The sequence below is a fragment of the Callospermophilus lateralis genome, chromosome 3, assembly GCF_048772815.1.
Source record: "Callospermophilus lateralis isolate mCalLat2 chromosome 3, mCalLat2.hap1, whole genome shotgun sequence".
Taxonomy (NCBI): domain Eukaryota; kingdom Metazoa; phylum Chordata; class Mammalia; order Rodentia; family Sciuridae; genus Callospermophilus; species Callospermophilus lateralis.
This window is the reverse complement of record NC_135307.1, coordinates 71,247,937-71,275,094: the sequence shown is the minus strand read 5'-3', so window position 1 is coordinate 71,275,094 and position 27,158 is coordinate 71,247,937. Positions and strand designations below refer to the sequence as shown.

The 27,158-nt window shown below is 39.6% G+C and overlaps 1 protein-coding gene across 1 annotated transcript in view; it reads left to right on the top strand.

The window, feature by feature from the left end:
* Positions 1 to 27,158, top strand: part of Daam1 (dishevelled associated activator of morphogenesis 1) — a 165,765-nt gene that overhangs the window by 75,406 nt on the left and 63,201 nt on the right. The window contains exon 3 of the mRNA XM_076848356.2: positions 12,181 to 12,270. Within this exon, the coding sequence (XP_076704471.1) occupies positions 12,181 to 12,270 (90 nt within the window). The remainder of the gene's footprint in view (positions 1 to 12,180; positions 12,271 to 27,158) is intronic.

Sequence of the window (27,158 nt, the reverse complement as noted above, 5' to 3'; positions counted from 1 at the left end):
GAATCCAACTCAGACTTAAGAAATAACCGATGTACAAATTTTGCTCTATCAGCCGTGGGAATCATTACCTCTTTTCTCAGACGGATGACATAATTTCTTTTCCATTACTAGAGATATTTTAAGCTTGCTTTCATAATAAAATTCTTTCATTGTCACCAGAATCAATGAAAAGTTTCATCATATTTTATCTCTTTATTTTTAAAACTTGCCTTTTACACTGAGACCATGACTAAGAATAGAGTTCCTCAGAGGCACTGTTCTGTTCCCTGTCTCCAAGAAAGACAAAAAAATTGGGTAGTAGGAACATTTAATTTTAAACTGATAGAAGAAAAAAAAATACTGGTAAGGAGACATAGTTTTAATTTATTGTTTCTTAATTAGAGTGTAAAATCTTGCTTGATAATTAAGCAGAGGAAACCAGACTGTAAAGACTTCAAAGACATATCTAGAATAGTTTCAGAGTACCCTGTTGTCTGAAAGCCAAAAATTAGACTCTAATGAAGGAATTGATATTAAAATGGGTCTGTTTCCCTGAGGTTTGTTTTCGTTTGACAAACCTATAAATGTCAAAAGAGAAAATTCTGTGTGGCTAATAGAAATAACTAGTTGACAGAGAAGAAAAAGGTATTGAGTGGATCTTCCCTTGACACTACAGTATATGTGGATGAGCCAACTTGATGAATTTATAGAAAAATGCTTAGGACAGTGTGAAAATATGCAGTATATCACAAAGGGAAGTGGGAATATAGATATGGGCTTAAATGTGTTAAAATTCCTGTGTAGTAAATGTTAACTGCTTTCAAAATACAATCGATTTAAAGGTGTCAAAAAATGATCTTAAGTCCAGAACTTGATAGATAAATTATTCTGGCCCTGAGAATAGCAGACAGTTTATGATACTGATGTTGATGTAAGTGGTTTTGGTCACCTCTATCTGTTGTGCTTTTGAATAGAACATTGCATTTCTTCTGAGAATAAAAGTAGGATTGGTAGCAGATTTTCATGCCGGTGGACATTACACATTTCTTTGTACTGGCTGAAGCCCCTACTCTCTGCTTATAAGACTGTAAGACGGTTGAGACGGGCTTGAAAGTTTCCTTCTAGTCTTCTGATTCACTAAGTGTAGCCACTAAAGCCTAAGGTAAAACTCTTCCTTGTAGTCTCAAATTTGTATTTTATCTCATAAAGATCATTAAAAGCTTTTTCCTACAAGCTGTTAAATTTGGATTTTGACTTCATGTTAGATACATTGTTATCAATCTAGTTATTACTTATTTCTGGATTTTTCTTAGTATCAAATCTAAGAAATTTGAAATGGTGGAGCATGAAGAGACAGAGGAAAGAAACAGGAAAATGTTCTTTTTACATAGAAGTAGTGCAAAGCCACGTCTGAATTTATAATACTAATAATGGTTATGAATCCCCTTGGACTTGATATTTTCCATTTATGTGAATCCTAAAGAGACTCAAATTGTATGGACCTACTTAGTTTTAGATACAATTTAAAGCCTGATTATTTAACTTAGTCCCAGGTGTAAATTACACAAAGTCAAATATATTGTATTAATCTGCCCACTCCCTTTAAGTCCCATATATAAGGCATATAATATGATGTTCAAAGGTAGGGAGATTGATTGCTAAAAGTGGTGTTTAGGTAGGGTTTCAAGTGTAATTTTGAAAGTGTGTTTTAGTAATGGCTAGAAGGCTCTGGTAGTTGTTGTGTTTTTACAAATTACTGTACATAAGAATATATCTTGGCACTCTGAGAATCATCTAAACACCATCATTTGCTCTTACAAAACATATGTGACACGGCCTTTGGGAGGTAAATGTCTAATACATGGAAGGTATATTTGAGTTCTAAATTGTCTTTGAAAATTTTTTACCTGCTGTGTTTGGAACCTCCCCAATACCCCCCTCAATTTCCAGAATTCCTTTGAAATTTCAAACTGTTTCTTAATGCCTATTATGAGAGGTCCGTGACTAATGACATCTTTTAGTTTTAGTTAGAATTTTCTGGCTCATGGATGAAGAGCTGGAATTTTTTTTTTTAGGTGGGGGAGGGACTAGATCCCTAAAAAAGTCAAAAAGTTTTTTTCTTTTGCCCAGTTATAAATGAATTTATTGGAAACATCCTAAACTTGCTAGGTATTTATTTCATTACACATTATAATACTTAGGAACCAAATTTAATCAAATGATTGAAAACTCACTTAGAATATGCTATGGATTATTTTCGGGAAAGATGGGCATATAGTAGATTTAGAAGGTGTCAGAAAATCCCTTGCCATCTTTTCAGCTGTCAGCTTGAGTTTATTTCCATATAAATAACTCAACATGTGAAATCCACTATGAATATGCACCTTTGCATCTCAGAACAGAATGGCTCAAGTGTTATGCCTGGCATTTTCAGTCTCAGGGACTCCAGAGCCTAGAACAATACTTGGCCCAGAGTAGGTGCTCAATAAATGCTTGTGGTCTGAATGGGTAGATGGATGGATGGATAACTAGTTACTGAAGCATAACACAGCAGGTGCTCAGTAAGCATTTTAATGAATGCATATGTGTGAATGGATTAATGACTGCTGAGTCCATCAGCATCTGGGTTTGTGTATTGAATACTTCTTGAAGTAGTGGTAATAGGTTTAGGCTGATCCTTGCACCCTCCCTACACCCCACTCACCTGTCATCCTTTTTAGTCATCTTCCTCATGGGGCTGTTAGTTACTATGGAAACACCAAAGTGTTCCCCTGTGAAGGGTAGCAGATTAAAGGATAAGGATAATTGATAGCACTTAAGAAAAATTTTCTACTCTTAAAAGTCTCTCTACCATTTATTGCGTGGTAAAGTAAATACATAGCTAAGCTGTGGGAAGAGACTCCTTGTGCTAGATTGTCTTTTGACCCAATTAAAGCTTAAATGTGTCAGATGAGCTGCCAGCAAATCTCCTGAGGGTGTAGGAGGGGCCTGGACTAGTGAAAGCTGAGCTGTGGTGTGTGGTGGAGAAGGGGGCTGTGTGAGCTGGGTCTCAGAGTTTCCCATTGAGCCTCAGGGTGCCTTACTCGGTTGCCACTGTACAGCTGGTTCTGTGACCCAGTAGACAAAGTCCCTCCATTTAGTTAGGAAAACACTGCTTAGAAATTCTGTTAAGCTTTGTCAATTGAAGTTGCCCTGGGTGAAAGACCAAAAACTGGAAATTTGGGTGGATGGATGGATATTAGGAGATGATTTTGATATGGAGAACAGAGTTGTTTATTTTAGATGACTGGGAAACTCTGCTGGTATTTCAGATTAATAAAAAAGAAAGTCACTCTGATGAATTTCTAGTCCAATAACAAAAGCTGAACAAGAAGTCTGCAGGTTTAGCAGCAGACTTTGTCTAGAAAATGGAATATAGTTTGCATTGCCTACGATAAGGGAAAGAAAGGGAATAGTATAAGACACTAAATCCTCAGTAGTAAGAAGGTAATAACTATTTCTACTAGTCAGCCTCTGCTTGTGGGATTTCTTACTTCTTATTTTTGTATCGAATGAAAACATGCCTGTCAGACAGAGACGACTGGTGTGTAGGTGGTGGTGAGTCAGGTTGTGGCATTCTGCTTGATGACTAAGAATGTTGGCAGAGATCTTAGAGGCTGGAATCCTTCCAGGTTTGTTCTCTGTGTGTACACATCCCTTTTGGGGTTTAAAGCTCTCTGTTGTTTTCCATTTCTGGCTTTCCTGGCTGGTGAGGAGCAAGTAATAATTCACTGAATACACCTTTATTTAAACTGAGAAAAAGTCTTATCTAACTTTCAGATTTCTAACTACCACCATGGAAACAAGGTACCGATCTCAGGGTCATTGCAGTTAAAATTTAAAGAGTTGCGTTGGCAATTCCTGATTCCCAGATGTGTTGGTGGTTTGCTTTGATGGGGCTGGATTTGCATAAGTTTAGTTAGTTATCACAGTCTCACAATTATCAAAGTGTAATATTTCAATTTTAATTTTGCTACCAAAGTGTCACCACCCCCCCACCCCCAGTTCTCCATCTGCCTTGTCTGGCCTTTTCCTCTCCTCATTGTACTTGTCCCCATGACTGCTGACTTGAGGTCTGGTCACTGGCCTCTTCGGGGTTTGACCTATTTCTGGTGCTGTGAAGTGGCAAGGGAGGATTCAATTCGGAGAGGGCACTGTTAATGGTGGTGTATCCCTGAGGTAAACCATAGGGGTGCAGCCTGCTGGGCCTGCGGGAAACTCCTGACTGGGGTTAGGCTAGGTGACTTGGGCCTGGTGGCTGTGGCAAATACCAGAAGTATCTAATTTGAAGGAGAAAAGTCAGACTTGTCTGACTAATAATAGGGTTGGAAATTCTGCAAGCTCTTGACATTGAGTCAGATGGACGGTTAGCTTGTCAAGGACCATTAAAAAGCAAAACAAAACAGCAAAAAAAGATGAAACCCAAGACACAAGCATACACAAAACAGTGAGTAGATGAGCAGGATAATCCTGAGGGACTGTGGGCTTCTGCTGTGTTTCTTAATTCTCCATTGGGCCCCATAACATTCAGTGTCCTCGTAAACCTCTGTCTGTATGTATATTGTATTATGTAAAGGGTTAGCTTCACTCATCAGAAATAGAAATCCTGAATTGCTTAGAGATTTCTTGCTACCCAGAAACTTACCTTCTAGCTCACTGAAATTTATCAGTTTGGTCGATTTTCAAAGAATAAATGCTTTAAATATTGCTTTGGAGGGTTTACAAATAATGTCACATTTTAATGAGCTAAAATCTCTAAAAAGAGTTTTTTGTTACAAAGTGTTAATCTTTCTACTCCTTCAAGACCCTTATTGTATATTCTTTCAAAATTCCTTCCCTTGTTTTATCTACCAAATCAATCCATTTCCTTAGATTGATTTGTGCTGTGCCAATTGTTTTCTGATTTATGTAGGTTTCTCTATAGAGCTGCCTGCTTGCTCCAGAGTGGTGGACGGGTGGGATTTGTTTGTGCAGAAGCTTTTCACAGTGGGGCTTAATAATGTGCTTTGTTAGGGGTGAGGCCTAGACTCTCGTTCCCACCGCTGGGTTTCCCTCTGAGGTCCTGTCTTCTTATAATAGTAAAAATGTCTTTTCTCCAAAATATCTTAGCCGCATAAAGTACACGTTTTATAAATATATAAAAGTATAATTAATATCTTCTCCAAGAGGAGCCCGTAGGGTTCTGTCTGTTGGTTCCAGTTTTCATGAAACTTGAGCTTTCTGTGGCAGGAATGAGGCTTAGTGCACGGTTTCTCCTCTCATCACTTGCTAAATCATGTCCTTTAAATGATTTTCAAAACTTGAGCCAGAAAGAATAATATAGCAAAGAAGAAAGATTCTATAACCAGTGCTCCTCTGTGTGCTTCCTGGGTCTCAGCTGATGACCTTTGGTTGTTGATTTTGGTGGAAAGCTTGGCTGTTGACACACAAGGAAGCCATTGCTCCTCTGCGGTGCCTCCTCCTTCATACACTTCAGTTTCTCCTCAAGCCAACTCCCTGATTTACCTACATTTTCAACCAGAATTTGATTTTCTTATGATGAACAAGACTATTTTCTCTGCTAGATCTACGTAGGAATTGTTTGTTTTCCTGGAGCACCATTAAGCAGGAGAGAGAGAGAGAGATTGAGAGAGAGAGAGAGAATATGAATGAGAATTGCTGAGAATGGAACCTAGGGCCTGGTGCATGCCAAGCAAGCACTCCAGCACTGAGCCACACCCCAACCTTGACTTGGTTCTTAACAGCTTTATTGACATATAAAGTGTACTTTATGGGTCATAGAATCCACCTATTATAAAATAGAAGTTTGGGCTTAATAAGTTTTCACAGTGGTGCTACTGTCACCACTAGCGCATTTCCAGACTCACCTCCCCCGGGTCCGTTTGATCATCTTCAGCCTTCCGCCTCAGACCAACATTGATCTTTCTGCCTCTGTACCATTGTTTACTTTATCTAAAAAAATTCACATGTAGAGGTCCTGTTTGAGATACGATGATCCTAATTGCTTTGTTTCCCCTGATTGCCTCTTTCAGTATTTTAATGGCCAGAATGAAAAATCTCCTGCAACATTACTTTGAAGTAATTTTAGAGGTTAAAGAAACAAATTTGTCAAAGTGATTCTGAAATTAGTTTGTATCCCATTGTTTTTTCTCCTTCCTCTATTATCACCTGTGTCTTATTTTTCTCTGTATACAGCAAGGAGAACAAGTAACTGGAAAGGAGAGAAGGAAAAGCAGCCCACCTGGTTTATAACTAGAGCAGCACTTTATGTTATCCAGGAGTAGAATCTGTGGGATGGACAATAGATTCAAGCTTTTGGAAGCCAAAAGTAAAACTATGTACAGCTTCCAGAAGAAACCATGGAGTGTAATTTTTGGCCCATAAGTTACAAAGATTTAAGACTTAAAAACACTAAGTCTGGAAGAAAAATCTTGATAAATTAGATTTCATTAAAAATATAACCACCTGGTGATCAAAATATACTCCTAACAAAATGAAAAGACAAGCCAGGCTACAAGTATCCTCAGTACATGTCTCTGACAAAGATGATGTTTCCATAATCCATAAAGAGTTCCTTTAAGTCAAGAAAAATAAGATAAGCAATTTAATAAAAAATGGACAAAAGATTTTAATAGGTACTTCATAAAAAGAACACACAAATAGCCAATAAACATGTGGAAAGTTATAGTCAGTATCAGTTGTCCTCAGAAAAATGCAAAATAAAACTTCATAGAGGTTACACTTTCCATAAACTGATATTGCTAAAATTAAAAAGACATAGCAACAAAATGTTGGTGAGAATGAGGAGTAACTGGAAATGCCATATTTTGCTGATGGGAATGCAAAATGGTACCATCAGTTTCTAAAGTGTTAAGTGCTACAACCACTTCAGTGTATGCTTTTGCCAAACTCAAAAATGGTGAGCTTAAGATCTGTACATTTCACTATAAGTACATTTTGTTTAGAAAAAGAAAAAAAGGATAGGTTTTAATCTTTAAAATACACTGATTACAATCACTATATCATACAGTGTCCCTTCTTATGCTCCCTCCTTGCCAGCTTCCCTACCGTCCCCACTTTCCTCCTATCTTATTGGTGGTTGTTTTGTGTTGTTGGTGGTGTCTTTTGGTTCATTTGTTTTTGTTTGTTTGTTTGTTTTTTCATTCCTGCTGTGTCAGAAGTTGTTTTAGGGACTGACAATTAGTGCAAAGATGAATAGAACAAATTGAGCTCCTGTTCCACTGGAGCAAGTTCATAGTGGGAGTCAGACTTGCCAGTAACATAATGGTAGCCCTGTGGTGAATACCATAAGGCACAGAGTTGCTACCCATCCCAGGAAAGGAAGCATGGGCTGCCTGGAGGGATTAGAGATCCCCTGAAAAAGCTTGGCGGAGTAGGATTGCTCCTTAGAAACACTGGGAAGGGAACCCTGGGAAAAGCTGAGGGCATGTACAAAAGTTTCACAGGTTGTTGTCCACTTGTGATCCCAAATGCTACCCCCTATGGAATTTGGAATTTATCCTGAAAAGAAAGGAGCTGTGAAAGCTTTGTGTCATCTTAACTTCTTAACTAGAGGATAAATTCCTTGAAGGCAGGGTGTGTCGTTCATTTTTGTATTCTTTATAATGCCTGGTGTTGATCCTAGAATGGGCAGGACAGCAGGAAGTGTTAATGGATCTCTTAAGGCTGTGTGATAGTCTCACATTCTCGAATGAGTCACAGCTGAGATGTTTTGGAATGAAGGGGCGGGCGAGAGAGTCTTATTACATCCCCGGACGTTGTGCCTAGGCACTGCCTAGATTAAATTATTGCCTAATTTGATCTGTCATACTTGCTCAGAATTCACCAGTGACTTTTGATTATTGCTGTGAGGATAAAAACCAAAGTTCAGAGTGGCTTTCACAGCCTCCTGTTCACTGTCTCCAGTGCTTTTTACCTCCTTAATTCCTGTTCATCTAAAAACTGTCACTTTACCTTGCTGGGAAAGCCTTCATGGTCCCATCTTTCCCACAATTGGCAAGCTTTCAAAAATCCTAGCATGTGATCATCCTGTGATTATGTGATTTCTCTTCTGCCCTCCTGAGAAGATGATAGATTTTTGTCTGTTCTGTGCCTACATAATAATGCCTGGCATTTAGTTGGATACTCAACAAACAACAACAACAAAATTTTGGTTGTAGGAATAAATCATTGAGAAAACTAACAGGAATATATTACTGTTTTGTCTTCAGATGAAGAAATTGAAGTTCAGAGGTTAAATCACTTGTCCAAGGTTGCATAAACAATAAGGGCAAGGCCTAGAACCCAGGGATGTCTGCCAACAGAACCTCCTTCTTTCACTCACAGACACAGAGCACATGGAAACTTTTCATGTCTGTATCAGTGACGTGATCCTGCCTATCTGCTGGTTGGTCGACAGAATGAACAGTGTGGTGATTAAGAACACGGGCTCTGTAACCAGACAGCCTGGACTCCTGTACCTTTTCCATTATCTGCTGGCTTTGGTGCCTTGCACACACTGCTCAATTTATGAAAAATGGGATAATATTATCCGCTTTAGAATTGATATGAGGACAAAAATATATCAATCTACATAAAACTTTAAAAAAATTTTCTATTAAAGCAAATAGAAACTGCTCAAAAATTGTTAGCTATTATATATTATTAGTCTGTATTTATTCCTTTTTTTTTTTTCCGGTGGTGCTGGGTATCAAAATAAGGGTTTTGTACATGCACGGCAAGCACTCTACCACTGAACCATACCTCCAGCCCTGTGTTCCTTATAGTTTCCTTACTATAACCCAAAATTACATCCAGAGACCCTATACCAATTTTTAACATTTTGTTTTACTTTTTGAAAATTTTCTTTTTGCCTGAAGCCATCTGCCCTTAAGTTGTATTTTATCTGTGTTCGATTTAAAATCGGTAATTTCTGTGTCTCAGCAGAAGTTGTCTACCTCTAACAGCAATGTCAAGTACTATTAATACCCTTTGCTGTGAATTTCTAGGCTTCAAGGTTCACACTTTTCTTCACACGTCTGCTCAGTTAGCAAAAACTGCTATCGTGTAGTAAAAGATGCACTATTAATTGTGCTGTTCTCTTCTCACAAATCGAACACCTTTTCCCCCCAAACTAAGCAATATATAATTGAGCCATTTGATTAACTGACCCGATTGTTGGGAGGTGATTTGTTACTCTTATTTCCCCCAATCTTCAATAGATGAGAGCAGGTGTGACTTGTAGGAAATTTAAAAAGGAAGAAAGGCAAGAAAATAATTACTTCAGATCTATAACAGTTGCATGCCAAAATTCTAACATTTTAAACATGTTCCCTCATCATGGAATTTTCTGTAAAAACCCTTCATTCCTTTCCTGGTTATTCGTTGTTGAAATTCTTAATAGCTAGTTTCTTGTGGTTAGTATGTAATCATGTGTCTGTGCGTGTGTGTGTGTGTGTGTGTGTGTGTGCGCGTGCGTGCGTGTGTGTGTGTGTGATTTAACTGTTTACCTTGTTCTTAAAAGAAAATAGCAACTCATTTGTGTTTACATGATAAGAGAAATATCTACAGTACAGTTTCCGCCCTGTGCCAGGCATTACTACATATTTAGTTGATGTTGCTAATCTTTGTAAGAGAAATGATATGCCCATCCCAGAGAGGAGGAAATAGAGACTTTACAAGACTGAAAACTTCCCTGGGGAAGTTGGCATGCCTTAGCTCTGGAGGTGGAGGTGTTAATGAGATCTGGTGTACAGGGATAACTAGAAACAAGTCTGGCAAAGTAAGTTGGGTTATAAATGGAAGACCTCAAGAGTCAAGCTGAAGAATGGATAATTAGTTTTTTAGGTCCTGTGGAAGTAATGAAGTTTTTTGAGCTGGGAGCTTGAAACAGCACAGGTGCTCTGTTGACAGGGCAGTGATTCTAAAGTGTGGTCTCCAGACCCAGCAGCATCAGAAACACCTGGAAACTGAATAGTAACGTGTATGTACGTGGCTTCTCCCACCTGTTCAATCCTAGACACTCCGCTTGTTGGTGGTTTAAGAAGGACTCCTGATGATTTGGATGTGCATTCAAGTTTGAGAACCACTACGTTAAAGAGAATTCTAGCAGTGCTGAGTAAAGATTGGAAAGGCAAGGAGGAGCAGTGGGAGGCTGTGCCAGAAGCCAAGGGAGAGGTTATTAGGGCTTAAGTAAGTTCGGGTGACTTCACTGGGAATGAAACAGAGGGAAATAATAAGATTTTTCAAGGAAGATGTAATAGGACTTGATGACTAAATGGTGGTAGGAGTATAAGGTATGAAGCCAATATTCTGTGTCTGCATGTCCACACTGTGGGAGAGCTGCAGATAAACACAGAAGCCTCTTGGGGTGGGAACTTGTTCATACTCCTCAGGAATTGAGACCTTACTGTGCCTTAATTCATAGCTTGTAAGTTTTACTACGCTTGACTAGATAACTTTCCCTATCAGAATGAAAAAGTACCAGCTGCTCAACATTGACTGTAGACTGAGCTCTTAGGAATTGCTAAGAACTTTTCTCTGCATGGTTTATATTCGTTATCCTATTGTATTTCATTAGTTATGAATATCAGTAAATTGCCCTCCTTTACTATCCAGTCTAAGCTACACACTACTATAGTTAATGTTTCAAAACTCTGAACTGAGGAGCTAAGAGTCTAGACTCTGCAGTTAGACAGCTTGAAACCCAGCACCATCATTTAGCAGGTATGTAGTCGTGAACCAGTGACTTAATCTTCAGCCTTAATTTTACCCAGCTCTTTTACAATGGGATTATTATCACAGTGTGGATGTATAATAGAGAATGGACCTCTTAGGGCCATTCTGAGAACTAAATGAGAAAATGTCCCACATGAAATGCTTAGGGAATGTTCATTGTGGTTTATGGTGATGACAATGTCACACTCTTCCCCAAAACGTCATTGGCTCATCTTGTTCAAGAGAATGAACTCTGTATTCCAGCACGTTAAGGCTCTCTACAAACTGGTCACACTCCATCTCTCAGACCTATTATCTGATGGGTTTTTTTGTTTGTTTGGTTTTGGTACTGGGGATTGAACCCAGGGGCGCTTAACCACTGAGCCACATTCCCCAATCCCTTTTTATAATTTATTTAGAGACAGGGTCTTACTGAGTTGCTTAGGGCCTCACTAAATTGCTGAGGCTGCCTTTGAACATGCAGTCCTCCTGCTTCAGCCTACAGAGTCGCTGGGATTACAGCATGCACCAACATGCCTAGCTTATCTGATGGTCCTTTGTGTAACCCAGTGCTTCAACTAATCTGGCCATGGTGCCTCTAATGTACCAAGTTTGTTACAACAGCATGGCCTTTTTCCTATGGCTTTGTTAGTATTTTGTCACTGTAACAAAAATACCTGAGATTATTAACTTATAAAAGGAAAAGGTTCATTTTGACTCACAGGTTTTGAGGCTACAGTTCATGATCTACTGGCTCCATTGTTTTGGACCTGTGACAAGACAGCACTTCATTGCAGGAATGTGTGGCTGAGCAGAATCACTCACCTCAGGGCCAGGAAGCAAAAGAGAAAAAGAGGCAGAGACTGGATCCCATCATCCCTTGTGGGGACATACTCCCAGTGACCTAAGGGCCTCCCATCAGGTCCTCTCCCAAGGTTCCATCCCATCCCAATAACACCACCCTGGGGACCAAAGCTTCAGACACGGACCTTTGGGGGACATTTCACATTCATAGCAGAGCAGTCGCTCCCCCACATCATGTCTGGGCCCTCCAGGGCTCAGCCAGTCAGTGTTTGTAGTTGACCCCAGAAACCCCTGATTTATTATGATTAAGCCCAAACTCCCTCGCTTGAGGGCCTTCACTGCTCAGTGGACCCTACAGAGCTATTGGCATTAGCTCAGGATGATTCTGCCAAAGTGGGGCCCACTTCTCTTCAGTACTTCTGAGGCTGTGCTTCGTCCATCCTGTTGTGCACAAAGCCTGGCCCCAGGCCAGGACGTGCTTTCTTAACAGTAGTGACACACACCTTGATAACAGCTTTGATCTTTTCCAGACTCGTTTAAATATGTGTTCGTGTTTTCTTCCTCTCTCCAATGATATTGATAGTGTTCCCTACAGGAGTAGCATTTAATCTATGACATACTAATTATTTTCTTTCTTCTTAGGATGAACTTGACCTCACAGACAAACACAGGGAAGCCATGTTTGCACTTCCAGCTGAGAAAAAGTGGCAAATATACTGTAGCAAGAAAAAGGTAAGGTATTCATTGTGATTCTCATTTTTGATTCCCTTCGCTCTCCCATTTGCCCACTTGAACTCAGCCCTTTGTAATGTGAATGTGTGGTTAACGTGTCATGTTGCGGCCTTGGTGCCATATGTGGCCACGTGCCAGCTCCTTGGATGTTGTTTTCGTCAACACTGCATTGTGCTCCCTGACACCTGTAACTATTGTTCATAATTGTGTTTGACTGCTACCCCAAATAACACTGGCTTATAGGAGAAACAAGTGTCCCCCTGCTCTTTCCACAATAGTTTGTACAGGTAGGTCAGGGTGAGCTTCGTGGGTCCATAGCCCTCTCTGACCACCTTCTAGCAACTTTACATTTCACCATCTCTAAGGTGCAGCTTGACGTGGCTCCCTAGTCATTTCACATCCAAACCGAGAATACAAAAAAGAGACAGAGAGGGCATAAATTCCCCCATGCCCTCTTTTAGAAACATGTTTTAGGAGTTATATACCTTCTATCCTCTTACATATCTGTATCTCGCTGCAAACAAACAAAGTCTTTATTTGGGTCAGTCACTTCCCACTTAAAAGCTGGGCTTCTATTACCTCAGGAGATGGGAGAATGACCTGGGAGCAGTAAAAATACTCTTATTCCCTAGGACTCAGAGAACTAGGCATCATTCCACACACTGCATCTCCTGAAATAAAGTTCCCCTGCCATCTCCCTAACCCTGTGGCAGATTCTTAGACTGTCCCCATGTCCATTTTTTTGGACTGATTCGAAGGTTCATAGCCTCATTTTGCCACTTTTTTCTTTCTTCCAACAGAATCTTGAACCAAGATGGGTAAGTAGGAAGGGCAGAACTAGCACCTAAAAGAAATGCTGTCTCCAACAGGCAGGGAGCACTCAGGTCATTCAGTCTTGACCTAGAAAAGAGCATCAAATGATAACAGTCCAATATCTTTTTGAGACAACAGAGTGAGCCAGGGAAACTGTCTCTTAGGTAACTAGCATGCAGTTAGGGACCTCCACTTGCCCACACAGCTGTCTCCCAGCACCTTTGCCCCCTTTGCTGCCTTGTGTCACATATGTGCCACCCTCCCAGGGGCAGCTCCCAGGACTCAGTAAGGGCTTTCTCTAGCGCTCAGCTTGTGCACTTGTCCCTTCCACCCGACTCCAGGCCGCAGGTGTAAGGCACCTTGTCTTTCTCATCTGTAACTTCAGCATCTGGGCCTTTGAAATGAATTCATGAAAACTGGCCCACTGAATTGTGTTGTGTAAGTAAAAATACTGAATACTGTTAATAAAAAAATGAAAGCATGTTTCATTTCCTCTCTGAGCAGTGTAATTGGTCAAACTATGCATCCCATTTGGTTCTGATGACCTTTGCCAGGAAATGTGTCCAGGTGTAGCTTCTCAGTATGATTGCTGAGCTGCTCTCACATCAGCCCAAATCAAAGTCTTCAGGATCCTGATCTAGTAGTAACCAGTAAGACATCTTTGTCAATCAGTGTATCATTGTCCTCTCCTTTTCTTCTCTCTTTAGACTTATAGCCAACTGGAAAACTTCTCTTTTGTTGAATGGATTGTCATGCGTAACATATAGATAAAGATTATATATATGATGTACATTTTATATGCATATATGCAAAATACACATATATGATATATAGCACAAATATTATATATGTGTAATATATATTATGTTGTACATATATATGCACCATACATATATAATATATATATGATATATATGTATATATGTATTATAAGTATATATATACATATGGATATATATATATATATATATATATATATATATATATATATATATAGGAAGGGCAGAACTAGCACCTAAAAGAAATGCTGTCTCCAACAGGTAGGGAGCACTCAGATTATTATATTATATTATATATATTATACAGGGAAGGAAGGAGGTTTGTTTTTGTTTTCAAGCCAGGGGTCCCCTAAGTTATCTAGGCTGGCCTTGAACTTTTGAATTGCCCTGCCTCAGCTTCCTGAGTAGCTAGATTTCAGACGTGCATCACCATGTCCCTCTTGATAAGGAATTGTAAAATGAAAATAAAATGTGTTCAGCTCTCACACTGAGTATTGTGTGGTCTTTGGGAGCAAGGGTCCTTTTCACTCTGCCACCTTAAAGGCCTGTCACTAGGACTGAGAAAGAAAAATCCCCCTGTGCCTCTGTACACAGAGGGCATTGTCTGTTTGGTTCCTCTAGTGCAGATTTTTTTTCCGCAGGATGAGTAAACAATACAAAGTAGCGACTGAGAATATGCACTGGCCAAAAGGAAAGGGTAAGAAAATGGGAGCAGCTTACTGAGGTGAAAGTTTTCTTCTTTCCCAGATTTTATGACCCCCTTGACAGCAATTGAAAGTTAATCATGGAAACTGCTGCCCCTTACATTAGTGAAGGCAAGCCCTGGAGGATAGTAATGACCTCGGGCTCACAGCTGCTGCTCGTTTTTCAATTTTCAGGTCTATCAAAGCCCCTTGCAAGCTCCATCTCAAGTGTGCATGATGGGGTTGGCTGTTTGCAGGAGGATGGAGACGGATGTGGACTCTGGCCTCAGAATCCTGTTTCTGATGCCTGCACCTGTACCTGTCTGGCTCGCACAGATCTTGGGGGATGCCCTTGTGCTAGCTTCATTCCAGCACCTTAGGTTCCTGGTATGGCTTGGTAAGGGCATGGCTGAGTGGGAAACCATTGTAACTCCTTAAGAAATCTTATAGATTTCTGTCTCACTTTAAAATGAATGATAGCATGGCGGCTTGACTAAAGATTCTCATGGTTGGAACTCCTCATGCTATTTAAACAATACTATGCCTGTGGTCCAAAAACTGAACTTCTTAGACACTGTGATAAATAAATACATCATGAATACAAGGACACAAATATTTCACTAGGAACAGTATATGATGTTTGCCCCTTCAGATAATAGGTGTCCAGAGAGATAGATTGTCCATTCTCAGAAGGAAGCACCATTGTGTTCATCTTCGATAGTAAGAAGAGATTCTTTTCCTTGGAACATCTCTTGTATAGCTTTTTCAGGTCAGGCCTATTACCAGCAGGCCATACCGCATCCATTTTTTTTCAGGCTGAGGGAAGCTACACCCATGGCTTCTTTGGCTTTTCTGTCTTTTGTGATTAGAACCCAGGGCATTCCAAACATTCTCCCACAGAGTGAAGCCATAGAGCAGGGATCACTGAAGCCAACAGACGGGCCACAGGAGCTGGTGGAAAGCAGGCTCTCTGTTTGAGTGAACAGAAGTCCTGGAAGCAGACAAGACTGGGACCTGAGCACAGGGCCAGCCTTCTGTCAGCCGACGGCCTCTTTTCCATCAAATGGTGACTGGAGTCCCAGGAGTGGCTCTCTGCTTATCAACTCTGTGTTCGTTTATGAAACTTCTCTAAACTTTCTCTGGTTGGAAACTAATTTCCAGAGCCAAAATGAAAGCAGCAAAAGTATTTCTGGAGCTAAAATGATTGGAAAGAAATTAATTGGAATTTTGCCTAATTGAGTCATCTGGGGGAGAGTCAGAGATGGATGTTGTGGCCTTCTTGAAAGTCCAAACAAATCTCCAACAGTTACTGGACTGGTCCGTCGGTCCTGGTTTGTCATAGACAGCAATCCATTGTCAAATTTTTAAACTCTCATGAAAGGTCCCAAAAGGTCCCGTTAGTGGGATGGGGCGTGTTTTCAAATAGGAAATGTTTGTGGTTCTTATCTTTAAAGGTAATTCCCTTTTTAGTTCCAATCACAACATACTCTTTTGTTTAAGTGAGGTTTTTCCCAGTCTGAAGCCAGAAACTGCATCTGTTAACAATCTCTTGGATTTTAAACTGAAGCTTTTTAAACAATGAGCCATCTGACCACGAAAGGCATCTGGCTATGCTTTATTTGCTTATTGTTAACATGATTTTTAAATCCCGGGAAAAGTAAGGAGTAGGTCTTCAGAGAGGTGAAAATAAACTGGTGTATACACTGTATTGTGCTGACAGCACTCTTATCGGCCCAAGAAGGAATCTTCTTTCATTGCTGTTCTTCTCAGGATCAAGTGTACAAGTTGTGTCATTTAACCAGTCCCTAAAAGTATCCAGAAAATGCTTTTTACCCCTCCCCAGGCCTCAGAGTTTGCAAGGAAATAAATTGGAATTCAGACACCTAGTTTAACCACGTCAGATTCTTGAGGCCAAGATCACAACTGGGAAACGTTGCCTAATTTTCCTCCACTATTTCTGGCTCTAAAGCCAAGGCTTAAGTAAACAGTATTAGCTTCTTTATACTACATTTCTGTGTTTGGAGGACCACTTTGGTGAAGGTGAATTTCCACTCTCTTGCTGAGTGTATGTTTGATTCTAGCTTAATTAAACCATTCAAGATTCTTGCCTATCCTGGCTGCCATTCAGCCGTGGGTTTTCTGCAAACTGCTGAAATAGTGCTAGGTACGGTCTGAAAATATTTAGGGAAAATGGCTTTGGTTGTGTATCCTAAAGGGAAAACATTCCTCCCCATAGAAACAAGTTCTCCTTTCACAACAGGCACACAAACATGAAAGTTGTCATGCGTGCAGGCAAGCAGGATGCAGTTCTTTCAGGTCCTCAGGAGTTGGGGCACCTACTTAGAGTACAGGGAGCAAGTTTTTTTTTTTTTTTTAATCAAAACATGACTTAAAGGAATATATGCAAAAGTAGTGGAATTAAAGACAAAAGGAACCATCATTTTTCTACATGACAATCAAATCAGCTGAAAAACAAGGAGGTGAAATGAGACATTAGTCCTCTGGTTGTTCCTAGTCCCTATTGAGAAGCTGCCATGGGTGGACTAGGAAAAGAAGCAATGGCTTTGCCCTTTGGGGAGGGGGTAGTAGAGCTGGGGATCAGACCCAGGGCCCTGTGCAACTAAGCAAGTACTGTGCCACTGAGCTATACCCCCAGCCCTATTTCTAGACTTCTCTAGAAGCCCTATTTCTAGACTTCTATTTCTTGTGTTCTGCCATGAAGTTTCAACCTATTAATGGATTCCAATTGGCATTTGAGAGATAAAGGCTTAAAGAAAGCTACAGAAGCAGTCATGATTAGAAATGAAATTTGCCCCTGGGCTCAATGGTTCATGCCTATAATTCCAGTGAATCAGGCTGATATGGGAGAATCACAAGTTCAAAGCCAGTCTCAGCAAATTGGCAAGGCCCAAAGCAACTTAGTGAGACCCTATTTCAAACTAAAATAATTTTGAAAAGGGCTGGGCATGTAGCACAATTGGAAAGTCCCTTGGATTCAATCCTTGGTACCAAAAAAAAAAAAAAAAGAAGAAGAAGAAGAAGAAGAAAGAAATGAAATGAAATTTGCCTGTCCTTCCTCCTTGGCCTCTCTAAAAGATGCATGGGGGACACTTAGTGGCCGCCGACCATGACCATCTCTAGACTCTGTAGGCTCTGAAACTTCCTATCTCATCTATATATTCACTGGCATCAGAAGATGAGGCTTTGCTATATAGTCCTTGATTGGAACAGTAAGAAATTACAAGCTTTGGATGTTTGGCGCTTCACTCAGTGAAGTTGCACAGTTGGTGAAGGGCAGGTTGATATGTGATTTATTAGTCCTGTACTGAGTCTCTTCTCTAGCAAAGTTCTTGGCTGGATTTCTGAGGATGATTAAAGAAGTCAAACTTCATGGTTCTGGTAGGAGAAGCAGATAAAACCAGATGACTGACTTGTCATAAGCTCCACAATAGGGGAAGCAGACAGGCTTCAGGGCACAGAGAATGGAGCACCAACCTCTGGGGGATGTGGCAGGGATCACCATTTTGATCACCTCTTGGTTACACCTGGGGGAGAGTTGATGTTGTCATGCTTTCATTCCATCATCTAGAAACTGGCTTCTTATCAACATTTGAGCTAAGTTCACATGGACTGTACCCTTCCCCTCCTGGTTTGCACTTTGTTCTCTGTCCCTTTTGCCATTGCTTCACCAGTCACATTTAGACTGTTGACCTTTTCTGGTTGTTGCTAAACACAATTTGCAGGGCTCGTTAGGAAATCTGTAAGAGGCTGACCTCTTGAAACATAAAAGCACTGTGAAGAAAGATGAAAATAACTGAGATTTGTTCAGCCTGCACAGGAAAAAGTCAGGAAGAAACTTGAACCCAGGGCGATGTTCTCCTGGTATACCCCAGAGAGGCTTTATCTGCCAAAATGGTACAATTCCACTTGGTAAAGAGGAACTGCCCCCAAGCCCTTCCTGTGAAAACTCTTCCGCCAACCTGTCCCTTCCCACAAGGGCCCACTGGTCCATTGGTCTCCCTCCATGATTCAGGGACTGGAAGGCTAGTCACTGATGCCTATGCCTCGCTGCTGGGTTAGTGTTTTAAACATTGATTGAAGTATGAGATACTGATTGATACCTACAGATGGTGACCAAAACCATTTGGTAATGTCTATGCAAGATCTTCAAACATTCCCATTCTAGGAAGTGATCAGAGATACAGACAAAATTATGTGTGTGGATTTTCTTTGTAATGTTTTCTCTAAAAGAAAGTGATTGTAAATAACTTAAAGGAAGATGGTTATATGATGATACACACCAACAACAGTGTCTTATAGCCTTTGAGAAGTCATGTTTCCAAAGGAACTCTAATAACATGGGAAACTGCTCAGCTTGTAATGTCAAGGTTTTAAAAAAAAGATTAGTATGTATGTATGTATGTGATTAGTATGGTCACAAAAGATTTGCCCTTAAGTAATGATAGAGACTAGCTAAATGGTCTCTGCAAGGCTGCCTTTGCATCAACAGAGCAGACAGTTGGGAAGGGAAGTTTGGATATGAAAGGTCTGTCTGTCCTGCTGCCTTTGACTTTGATGAGGGTGTCCTTCTGCGTCTAGGCCCTTAAGTCACAGAGTTCAACACACACTCTGACCCAGAAGAAACTGAGGGAGGACTCAGGGAAAGGTGAACAGTTGCACATCTGCCCATTCATCTACTGAAGGGGGAAACCCTTAAGTAGACTATTGGGCAGGAGGGGAAGAGACCCAGGGGAGCAGATAAACCAAGAACTTCAAAATGGGTCGCACTACTGCCATCCCCAGCTCTCACAGGGGAGTCTCTCCTAGGGTTCACCCTACCAGAAACCTACAAGAAAGGATGCAGTTCAGACAACTTGAGCAATATTACACCATCACATATTTCTAGGAACATTAGGAGGAAAGCAAATGTTATTTAAAATGGAACCCTGTGTGTTGTCCAAACCCCTGCATTGTTTCCTTTGTCTAGCTCAGGGATGCTTCCTTCCCTCTACCTCATTTCTTTATTTTTCCCTGCAAAGTTCAAAACAAAGATGATCAAACACACACAACTTACAGTGTGTATGGAAAATTTATTTACTAAAAGAAAAAAATAGGAAAGCAAAATTAAGTTTGACTACAGAGTCCCAATAAAGGACTAAGGGACTCTAAAATTTAAGAAAATCATCAACATAATTCAGACAAATGCAAACCTTAAAACTCAGCATTCATAATATTTATCTCAGACAAACCTGAATTAAAATTGAAAAGTACATGTGAGCCTTTAAAAATGATTAGAGGAGCAAACTACAGTGCAGTTAAAATTGTATTGATGGACTAGTACACAGATAGATAAGAGAGAGAGAAAGACATGTAGCATTTGAAGCTCATAATGCTACTGATAGAAATATAATACAGAGTTATAAATCCACCAACCAACTCGGTACTTTGTGTATCAGAGTCATTAAGAAGTAATAAAAAAGGAAAAAAATATAATCACTATAATTGTAATCACTATAATTTTATCAGCATATTAATTTTATTTATAAAACAACCGTGAGATACGTTTCTACATTTTTCAAAAACTCTTTCCAATAAGTTTATGTTCACACATAAAATAAAAACAAAAATAAGAGAACAAAAACCCAAAGATGAAGCCATAAGCTATGCAGAGTTTTGCATTACCAATTATGTGACTGTGAAAACACGATGATCTTAACCTGGTAAGATTCCTCCCGTTTTCTGCTTATGTACCCTCTGAAGGTCTGGTTCTTATTGCCCTTGAACTCCTAAGTGGTATACTCTCAGAGATAGTGACCCATTTTATTGTTTTTAATGGAAGACAATGTTGTCAAAATGAAAACCACATTTTATATTTGAAGTATAAAATACTGTTCATTCAAGGATTCTCTGCCCCTGATGGTCCTTAAGCAAAATTATGGTTTCAATAAAGATTGATTAATTCTTGAGTTCTTGCCTCCTCTTCCTGTATTCCCTCTGTTTAATCAAACCAATTCTGTTTTTTCTTTTCCTTCCATCCTTACCAATTCTGAGACTCCGGCTGGCCCTACTCCCATCCTTTGCTTGTAGAAGATCCCAGTTTGCAATTTCGTTAAGTGTTGCTTCTTAATGGGAGAATGAAGATGTGGTCAGTGAATACGCCCTTAGGTGGAACCAAAATATAGTCCATTTTTCCTGCTTAGAGAAGTGAATAAGTCTAAAATGCTGTTTCTAACTTTTGGAGAGTTCTGTTGGAGTACTACATTCTGGTTCCGTAGAGTCCTCTGTTAGAATGGATTAACTCCCAGAGTCTTTCAGTCCAGAGAACTGCACACAAGTTTCCTAAATTTTGTTCGCCCCTCATAGTTGTTCTAAACTGTGGTATAATGTCTGTGCAACACTATTTTGCACAGACATTATGCTACAGTTAGTTATATATTACAAACAAAAGCCAAGTATTAGTTATGGGAAATACTTTTCATATTTAAAGACCATCCCAAAGTCAACTCAAGCCACAGGATACTATTTACTGGTTACACAATCTCTCTGATTTCTCTTTCCTCCTCAATAAAGTAAGATCAGTTTCACAGAGTTGTTGTTAAAATTGAGTGAGATAATAGATTTGTAGTTGTTAGAGAGCTCGGAGTCTGGCGATGTTAGCTGTTGTCACAGTCAAAGATAGTATTGGCAGCTGTGTTCCTCACGGTAGCATGGACCAACTTCCTCTTGTCCACCCATATGCCTACCTAGGGGTCATCACATCCATATGCGAAAGTGATGATGTCTGATTTTCTCAGAATAAGTCGTGAGAACTTCTAAAGCATCTTTCCCTTAATTAACTATCGGACATTTCAGAGGCAGAGATGGTAATATAGGAGAATATATTTTAGTTAAGGAAGGAGATCAAGAAAGCCAAATGAAGACCTGTTTGTAGCAAAAGATCTACAGCAATGGTGAGCAATCTGCAGTCCCTTAGCTTCTGGGTGGGGCCCTGGACCTGATTTCAGGAGCACCTTTAATTATGTTTGGGAATACGGAGGCCCAGAGAAAGTCAAACCTCACTTCTTCTCAACCATGTGCCATAGTGCCTTAGTGCTCATTGACCTGGGGTAGTCCATGGAAACACACACTGATCAGGTTTGCCTGACAAACCATTTTTGGCACCCACTAAAGTCAAGTTTGGAAAGTGGGTCCATGTGTGGGTTGAGCTGCCTTTTAAGTCAAATTAAAATTAAAAAAAAAAAAAAAACAACAAAAGACAAAAACACTGTCTGCTGCCTAGAAAAGTGAAATGGTTGATGAATATCTTTGGTTTTGAAATAAGAGTATTTTTAAATGAAAACATTATCACTGCTATCATTTGCACTAGGGGAAAAAAAATCCCTTTATAGAACACAACCCCAAGAGGTTCCATGCAGAGGGCCAGTGAGTGATTTACTAGGTTCAAGTACCCTGTCCCACCACAAAATGTGCTCAGAGTTTCAGCATTATAATTCAATAGTACAGTCTAGTTGTATTCTATCTTCAGTTAAGCTAATAAAACACAACTTCAATTTTGGGGGAAGAGTAAAAGAATGTTTCAGCACAGTTATAGATACTGTTATTGTTAGAGTCTTAAACCTAATCAACAGAGCAGATGTTCTGGATTTCAATAAATTGGAAGTCTCTAAAATTTCTAAAAAAGAAAACTAATAAACTTCTACTAACTTTCCCCTCCAGCCATGGAAAACACTATTATTTCCTGGTTGATTATTTAATTTTTCTTCTGAAAGTTTTAAACATACAAAAAATGAACTATAATAACATTCATTTAATAAAAAGCTAAAATTTTGCTGAATTCACCTAAGATTTCATTTAAAAACGAAAGAAAAAAAGAAATCTTTAAAAATATAGTTGAACCCCAAAGGTGACCACTGTATTCTGAAATGGTATTTTTTCCTTGCTCACAAATTTATAACCTCTCTCTCTATATTTTATATATATATATATATATATATATATATATATATATATATATACACACACACACACACACACACACACACACACGTACATACACATACATACATATATATTCATAAACTAAATGTAGTATTCCTTCATTTTAAGTGCTATATAGTGTTACATTTTATGAACATGGCACGGTTTGTTTTTATCTACATTAGTGCTTATTTTACATTTTCACTATTTGAATTCTTATGTGTATGTTCAAGAATTCCTCTAGAATAGACATGTAGCCATGTGGTTACTGAGTGGTTTGATATGAACAGTTTCACCTTTAACTGCTTTTCAAAGTGATTGTAGTAATTTATCCCTGCTGTGAACTAGTTGCCAACCCTCTGTGGGGTTGGTACTGTCTAAAGGAAAGAAATGAGTATCCTGTGGCTCTCATCAGTCACTTTACATTGAATGTTCCTGGTACAAGATGCTGTCATTAAAACTCTTCAGGTTTCCTCTGTATGTCTCACAAAACAAATTGAAATTAAAAATCACTAGAGTAGAAAATGATCATTAAAAACAACAGCCCAAACCCAAGGTTTAGAAAATGAAAAGCATTCCATTCAAATACCAGTAAAGCTATGCAAAAACACAAAATATTGCAAGTTTCTAAAAAATAGACAATTCACTTAGAATTATGTTTATTTGGTTTGACTACAAAGGAAACTGCTCTCTGTGTGGTTCCGTCTTCCCTCTAGATCTCTATGCACCCTCAGTTCCAGATCCAGGCAAATTGTGTTTCCGTTTTTAGCAAGTTCTTGACTGATATATGCTGTCACCAAACACAGGAAGTTCCTCAGAGTCATTTGCCACTTCCCTGGTTGGTGACTGAAGTGCAGGTACAGCCTCAGCCTGTCTGCACAAACATTTTGAAATTCTCTCCTCCACCTGTACTCCTTGATTCCGAAACTGAGGGGTGTAACTTGCCATCTGCCATTACCTACACACTGAGCTCCTTACATACAAGTTCCTGAATTTGGAGGCTACTGATTTTTCAGGCTGCAAATACTTTATTTTGGCTTTTGAAGCATTGTAAAGACAGCGAATGTGCTTCTGCTTCGTGGATACCATATTTCTCTTGTGCTTCCTAATAGATTTTTTCAGTAACAACCCTTTCTTTGGGCTTTTGCTTTCTCTGTAATTAGGGAACACCAGGCTGAAAGAGGGAAGTAAGCAATATATAGCTGAGAAAAAGTAAGACATATTAGTTGGATGACTCAGTTATGTGGTGCCATGGGGAGCTTGGGGCTTGTATGTCCCATGGAGCTCTCTTTTTTTGCTTCTAGAATAGGAGCTAGAGAAGCAACTCCCACAGCTTTCACCAAGTGCTTGTCACTCATGCCTATATTGATGCTGCAATGTGAGAAGAACGTTCATGCTGCGCCTCCATTCATTGGAAGAGTCTTGGAGCTCTGGATTTGAATGGAAGCTCTGGGAACGCAATGGTTCTCAGGGGCTGCAGAGCATCTATCTTTGGGCCCCTCAAATCATTAATTCTTAAGCAGGTTCCTTTTGACAGCTCTGGATTGCATGTCAGTTGCAGAGGTTGGAGTCAGTAACTGTCTTGGAGCCCTCCATCTTTGTCATGGAGCACTTAGCAACAGGAATATTGTAAAACCAAGATAAGAAATGTGTGGGCCTTTTAAGCCCCTTGCCCGTGTATGTTGAAGCACATAGGCACAGTTCCCTTTCATTTCCCAAATTCTTCCACAGGTGGGGAATTTTATTAAGCATGATAACGGACTGCTGCAGTGTCCTATAGAACCCAAAGTGAGTTTGGTTAAAAATTTTGAGAAAGTGGTCTTGGTAACAGCTTATCTTTTTTTTTTTTTTATTTTAATATTTATTTTTTAGTTATCGGCAGACACAACATCTTTGTTTGTATGTGGTGCTGAGGATCGAACCCGGGCCGCACGCATGCCAGGCGAGCGTGCTACCGCTTGAGCCACATCCCCAGCCCCAACAGCTTATCTTTGATAGAAAGGGATAGTGTATCTCGTATCTGAGAATATACAAGTAGCTGTTCATTCTGGTTAGCACCCCAGTGAACCCTCAAGACACACAGCATATAAGACACACTGGACTAGTGCACATTCTTTGTTACATTATTCCTTTAGCATCCTGACTTCCTGCTGTTGTTAGCTGAATGGGCTACAAATAACCTTAAGTATAGCTGGCAAATAAAAAAAAGAAAAGAAAGAAAGAAAAAATTTATCTTGATTTCTAACTCTGAATAATTGGGAATGGAATGGGAGCCTGGAAGACTTTGAGAATGATTTAGTAGTGATGAATGGTCTCAATATGAAGTAACATGGTAATTGATTAGCAATGCCTGCCATGACACATGACAGGAGAATGTGCCATATATAGCAAATATTTGCCATCCCTGTCCCCTGGCTCTTCTTGTCCCCAGATTATAGTCAGATTTAAGTAGAATATTCCATACTTTTCCCTTAGGTCTCTCCTTTGTTCTCAGCAGACTCTCCAAGTGCTGTGGCTCCTACTTTAATAGACAGATTGCACCAAGCCTTCCTGACTTTATTAACTCCAGGAAATAGGTTTATGAAAGACATCAATGAAAGGAAAAGCCCCCCTTTGGAAGAATGATGAAAGAAGAACAAAAACACACTTTTCCTGAGTCTTTCCTATGTATATTTATTGTGTTCTTTTCACTAATAGCTCCAATAATATCATGCCTGATCCTATTGATTCCATTACATTTTTGGTACAATTCAGGCTTTCTCCTCTTTGAAAAGTAGGAAGAAGCTTTTCACTTCCAGTGAAAGTTAGAATCTGCCACTAATACTTCTAATTTGGGATTCTCAAGATTCCTTACACTGTAGGAACCTGGTAATTTGTGGCACTAAGAATGGGTTATGGTAGAAAGTCTACTGAAGAATACCACCCTTAAATTATAGTGTCTTAAATTCTGTTATTCTTCATTGCAGTGCAGATCAACTTTTGACTTGAACAGATTTCAGATAGTATCATTTTGTTTGTCTCTTCTATTTCTAAGAAGGATTCAGTGGTGATGAATGATCTCAATATGAAGTAGCATGGTAATTGATTAGCAATGTCTGTCACGACACATGAGGGGCAAAACTTCCACATAATTAGATGCTTCTTGATAAAGCCGTACCTTCCAACTGATGGCTTTCTTTTTAATTTATTTTGCCAAAAAGTCTGTTCCTAATTCAGTAGTACATTGTACAGTCAATAATGGCTTAAAATTAGAGTCTTCACTCTCCTTGAGGACAATTAACCCTGTATTAGCATTTTTTGCCATCATCCTGAGAATGCTTCCCTGAAAGCAATATGCTGTTAGGTGCTTAGAGTTTCCCCATTCTCTTCTTAATTACTATTTTCCAAAGGGTCCTCTCTCATTATAGCTGGCATTAAGCATTATATTGCAAATCATAAACACACTTTGATTGTTTTCCCAAGAGCAGGTTACGGAACATCAAAACCTGCTTTACGACATTCTGAAAGGCTGGTCTAGTAGCAGCAAATCTGGTAGCAAGATGTGAGGCAGCAAAGGCCATTGACACCACTGATTGGATTTCCACAGTGCATAAGAGCTTAGTGATGTGTGTCCAAACATGTTAACTTACAAACCAACTGGACCAAATGGAGCCTGGGTCTGTAGCACCCCATGGTGGCATGTGGGTCAAAGATTTGACTCTTAACAGGCTCCGTGGAGTCATTTATTTCATGTTATTGCACACACTCATGTCGTAGGCAAAGTGCCTGCCCGCAGGGGAATGTGGGGTGGTATCACCTCTGAAAATAATATTTGGAGAATGTTTCTTTTTCTTTGTCATGAAAATGAGGGGGACTTGTCATCTAAAATTGGTTTCAGATGTTGGAGTTGTAACCGATTGAAAGTTTTAGGCTTCAGTCATACTCCAGACTTTGCCAAAGAAATGACTTGTTAAAATAAATAAAGTCAATGTCTCATGGTTTGGGAAACTGACTGTAAAGGCTTAGCTCTTAGTTCTAGGCGAGGTTTGTGGCTGCCTTCTTAGATACAGCAGCGCATGAGATGCATTTACTTCTCTGAATTCTGTAGCAAATGACTTTTAAGCCTGCAAATCTGTGATGTCAGTTGGGACTTGTTCAGGAAAGGAGAGGGTGGTGGGACAGAGTTCCTGAACTGTTTCAGAAATGTTGTCATACTCCTGTTCTTTATTATTGCTGCTTCTCCCCTCAGGATGACTTGATATCTTTAGAGTGCTGCTCTTCTTGCTTTCCTGATGTGCCATGATTTGGGGGAGAACAAAAATGATAGCTGGCTAAGAAGGAGCACAAGCCTGGTTTTTCATGTGCTGTCTCATATCAGGCCATTCAGAAATCATGACTTTTATCAGTGTAGGTAAAGATTGTGACACCTAGACCAGGGAAACATTTTGTGTTGGCAAGGAACTGTTTCAAAGCTTTTTATCCCAATGGAATTCAGGTATGATTGCACTTAGTCTTTATTTCGAAGTTAGAAAATTGGGGTTTAATAAAAGTACAAGAGGGCTAATTAAACTTGACCATTTATAACATGATGATAACAAAGAGTGAAATGTATCAAAAGGTAGAGTTGTTGCTAACAATACTTGAAAAGGCTTAGAAC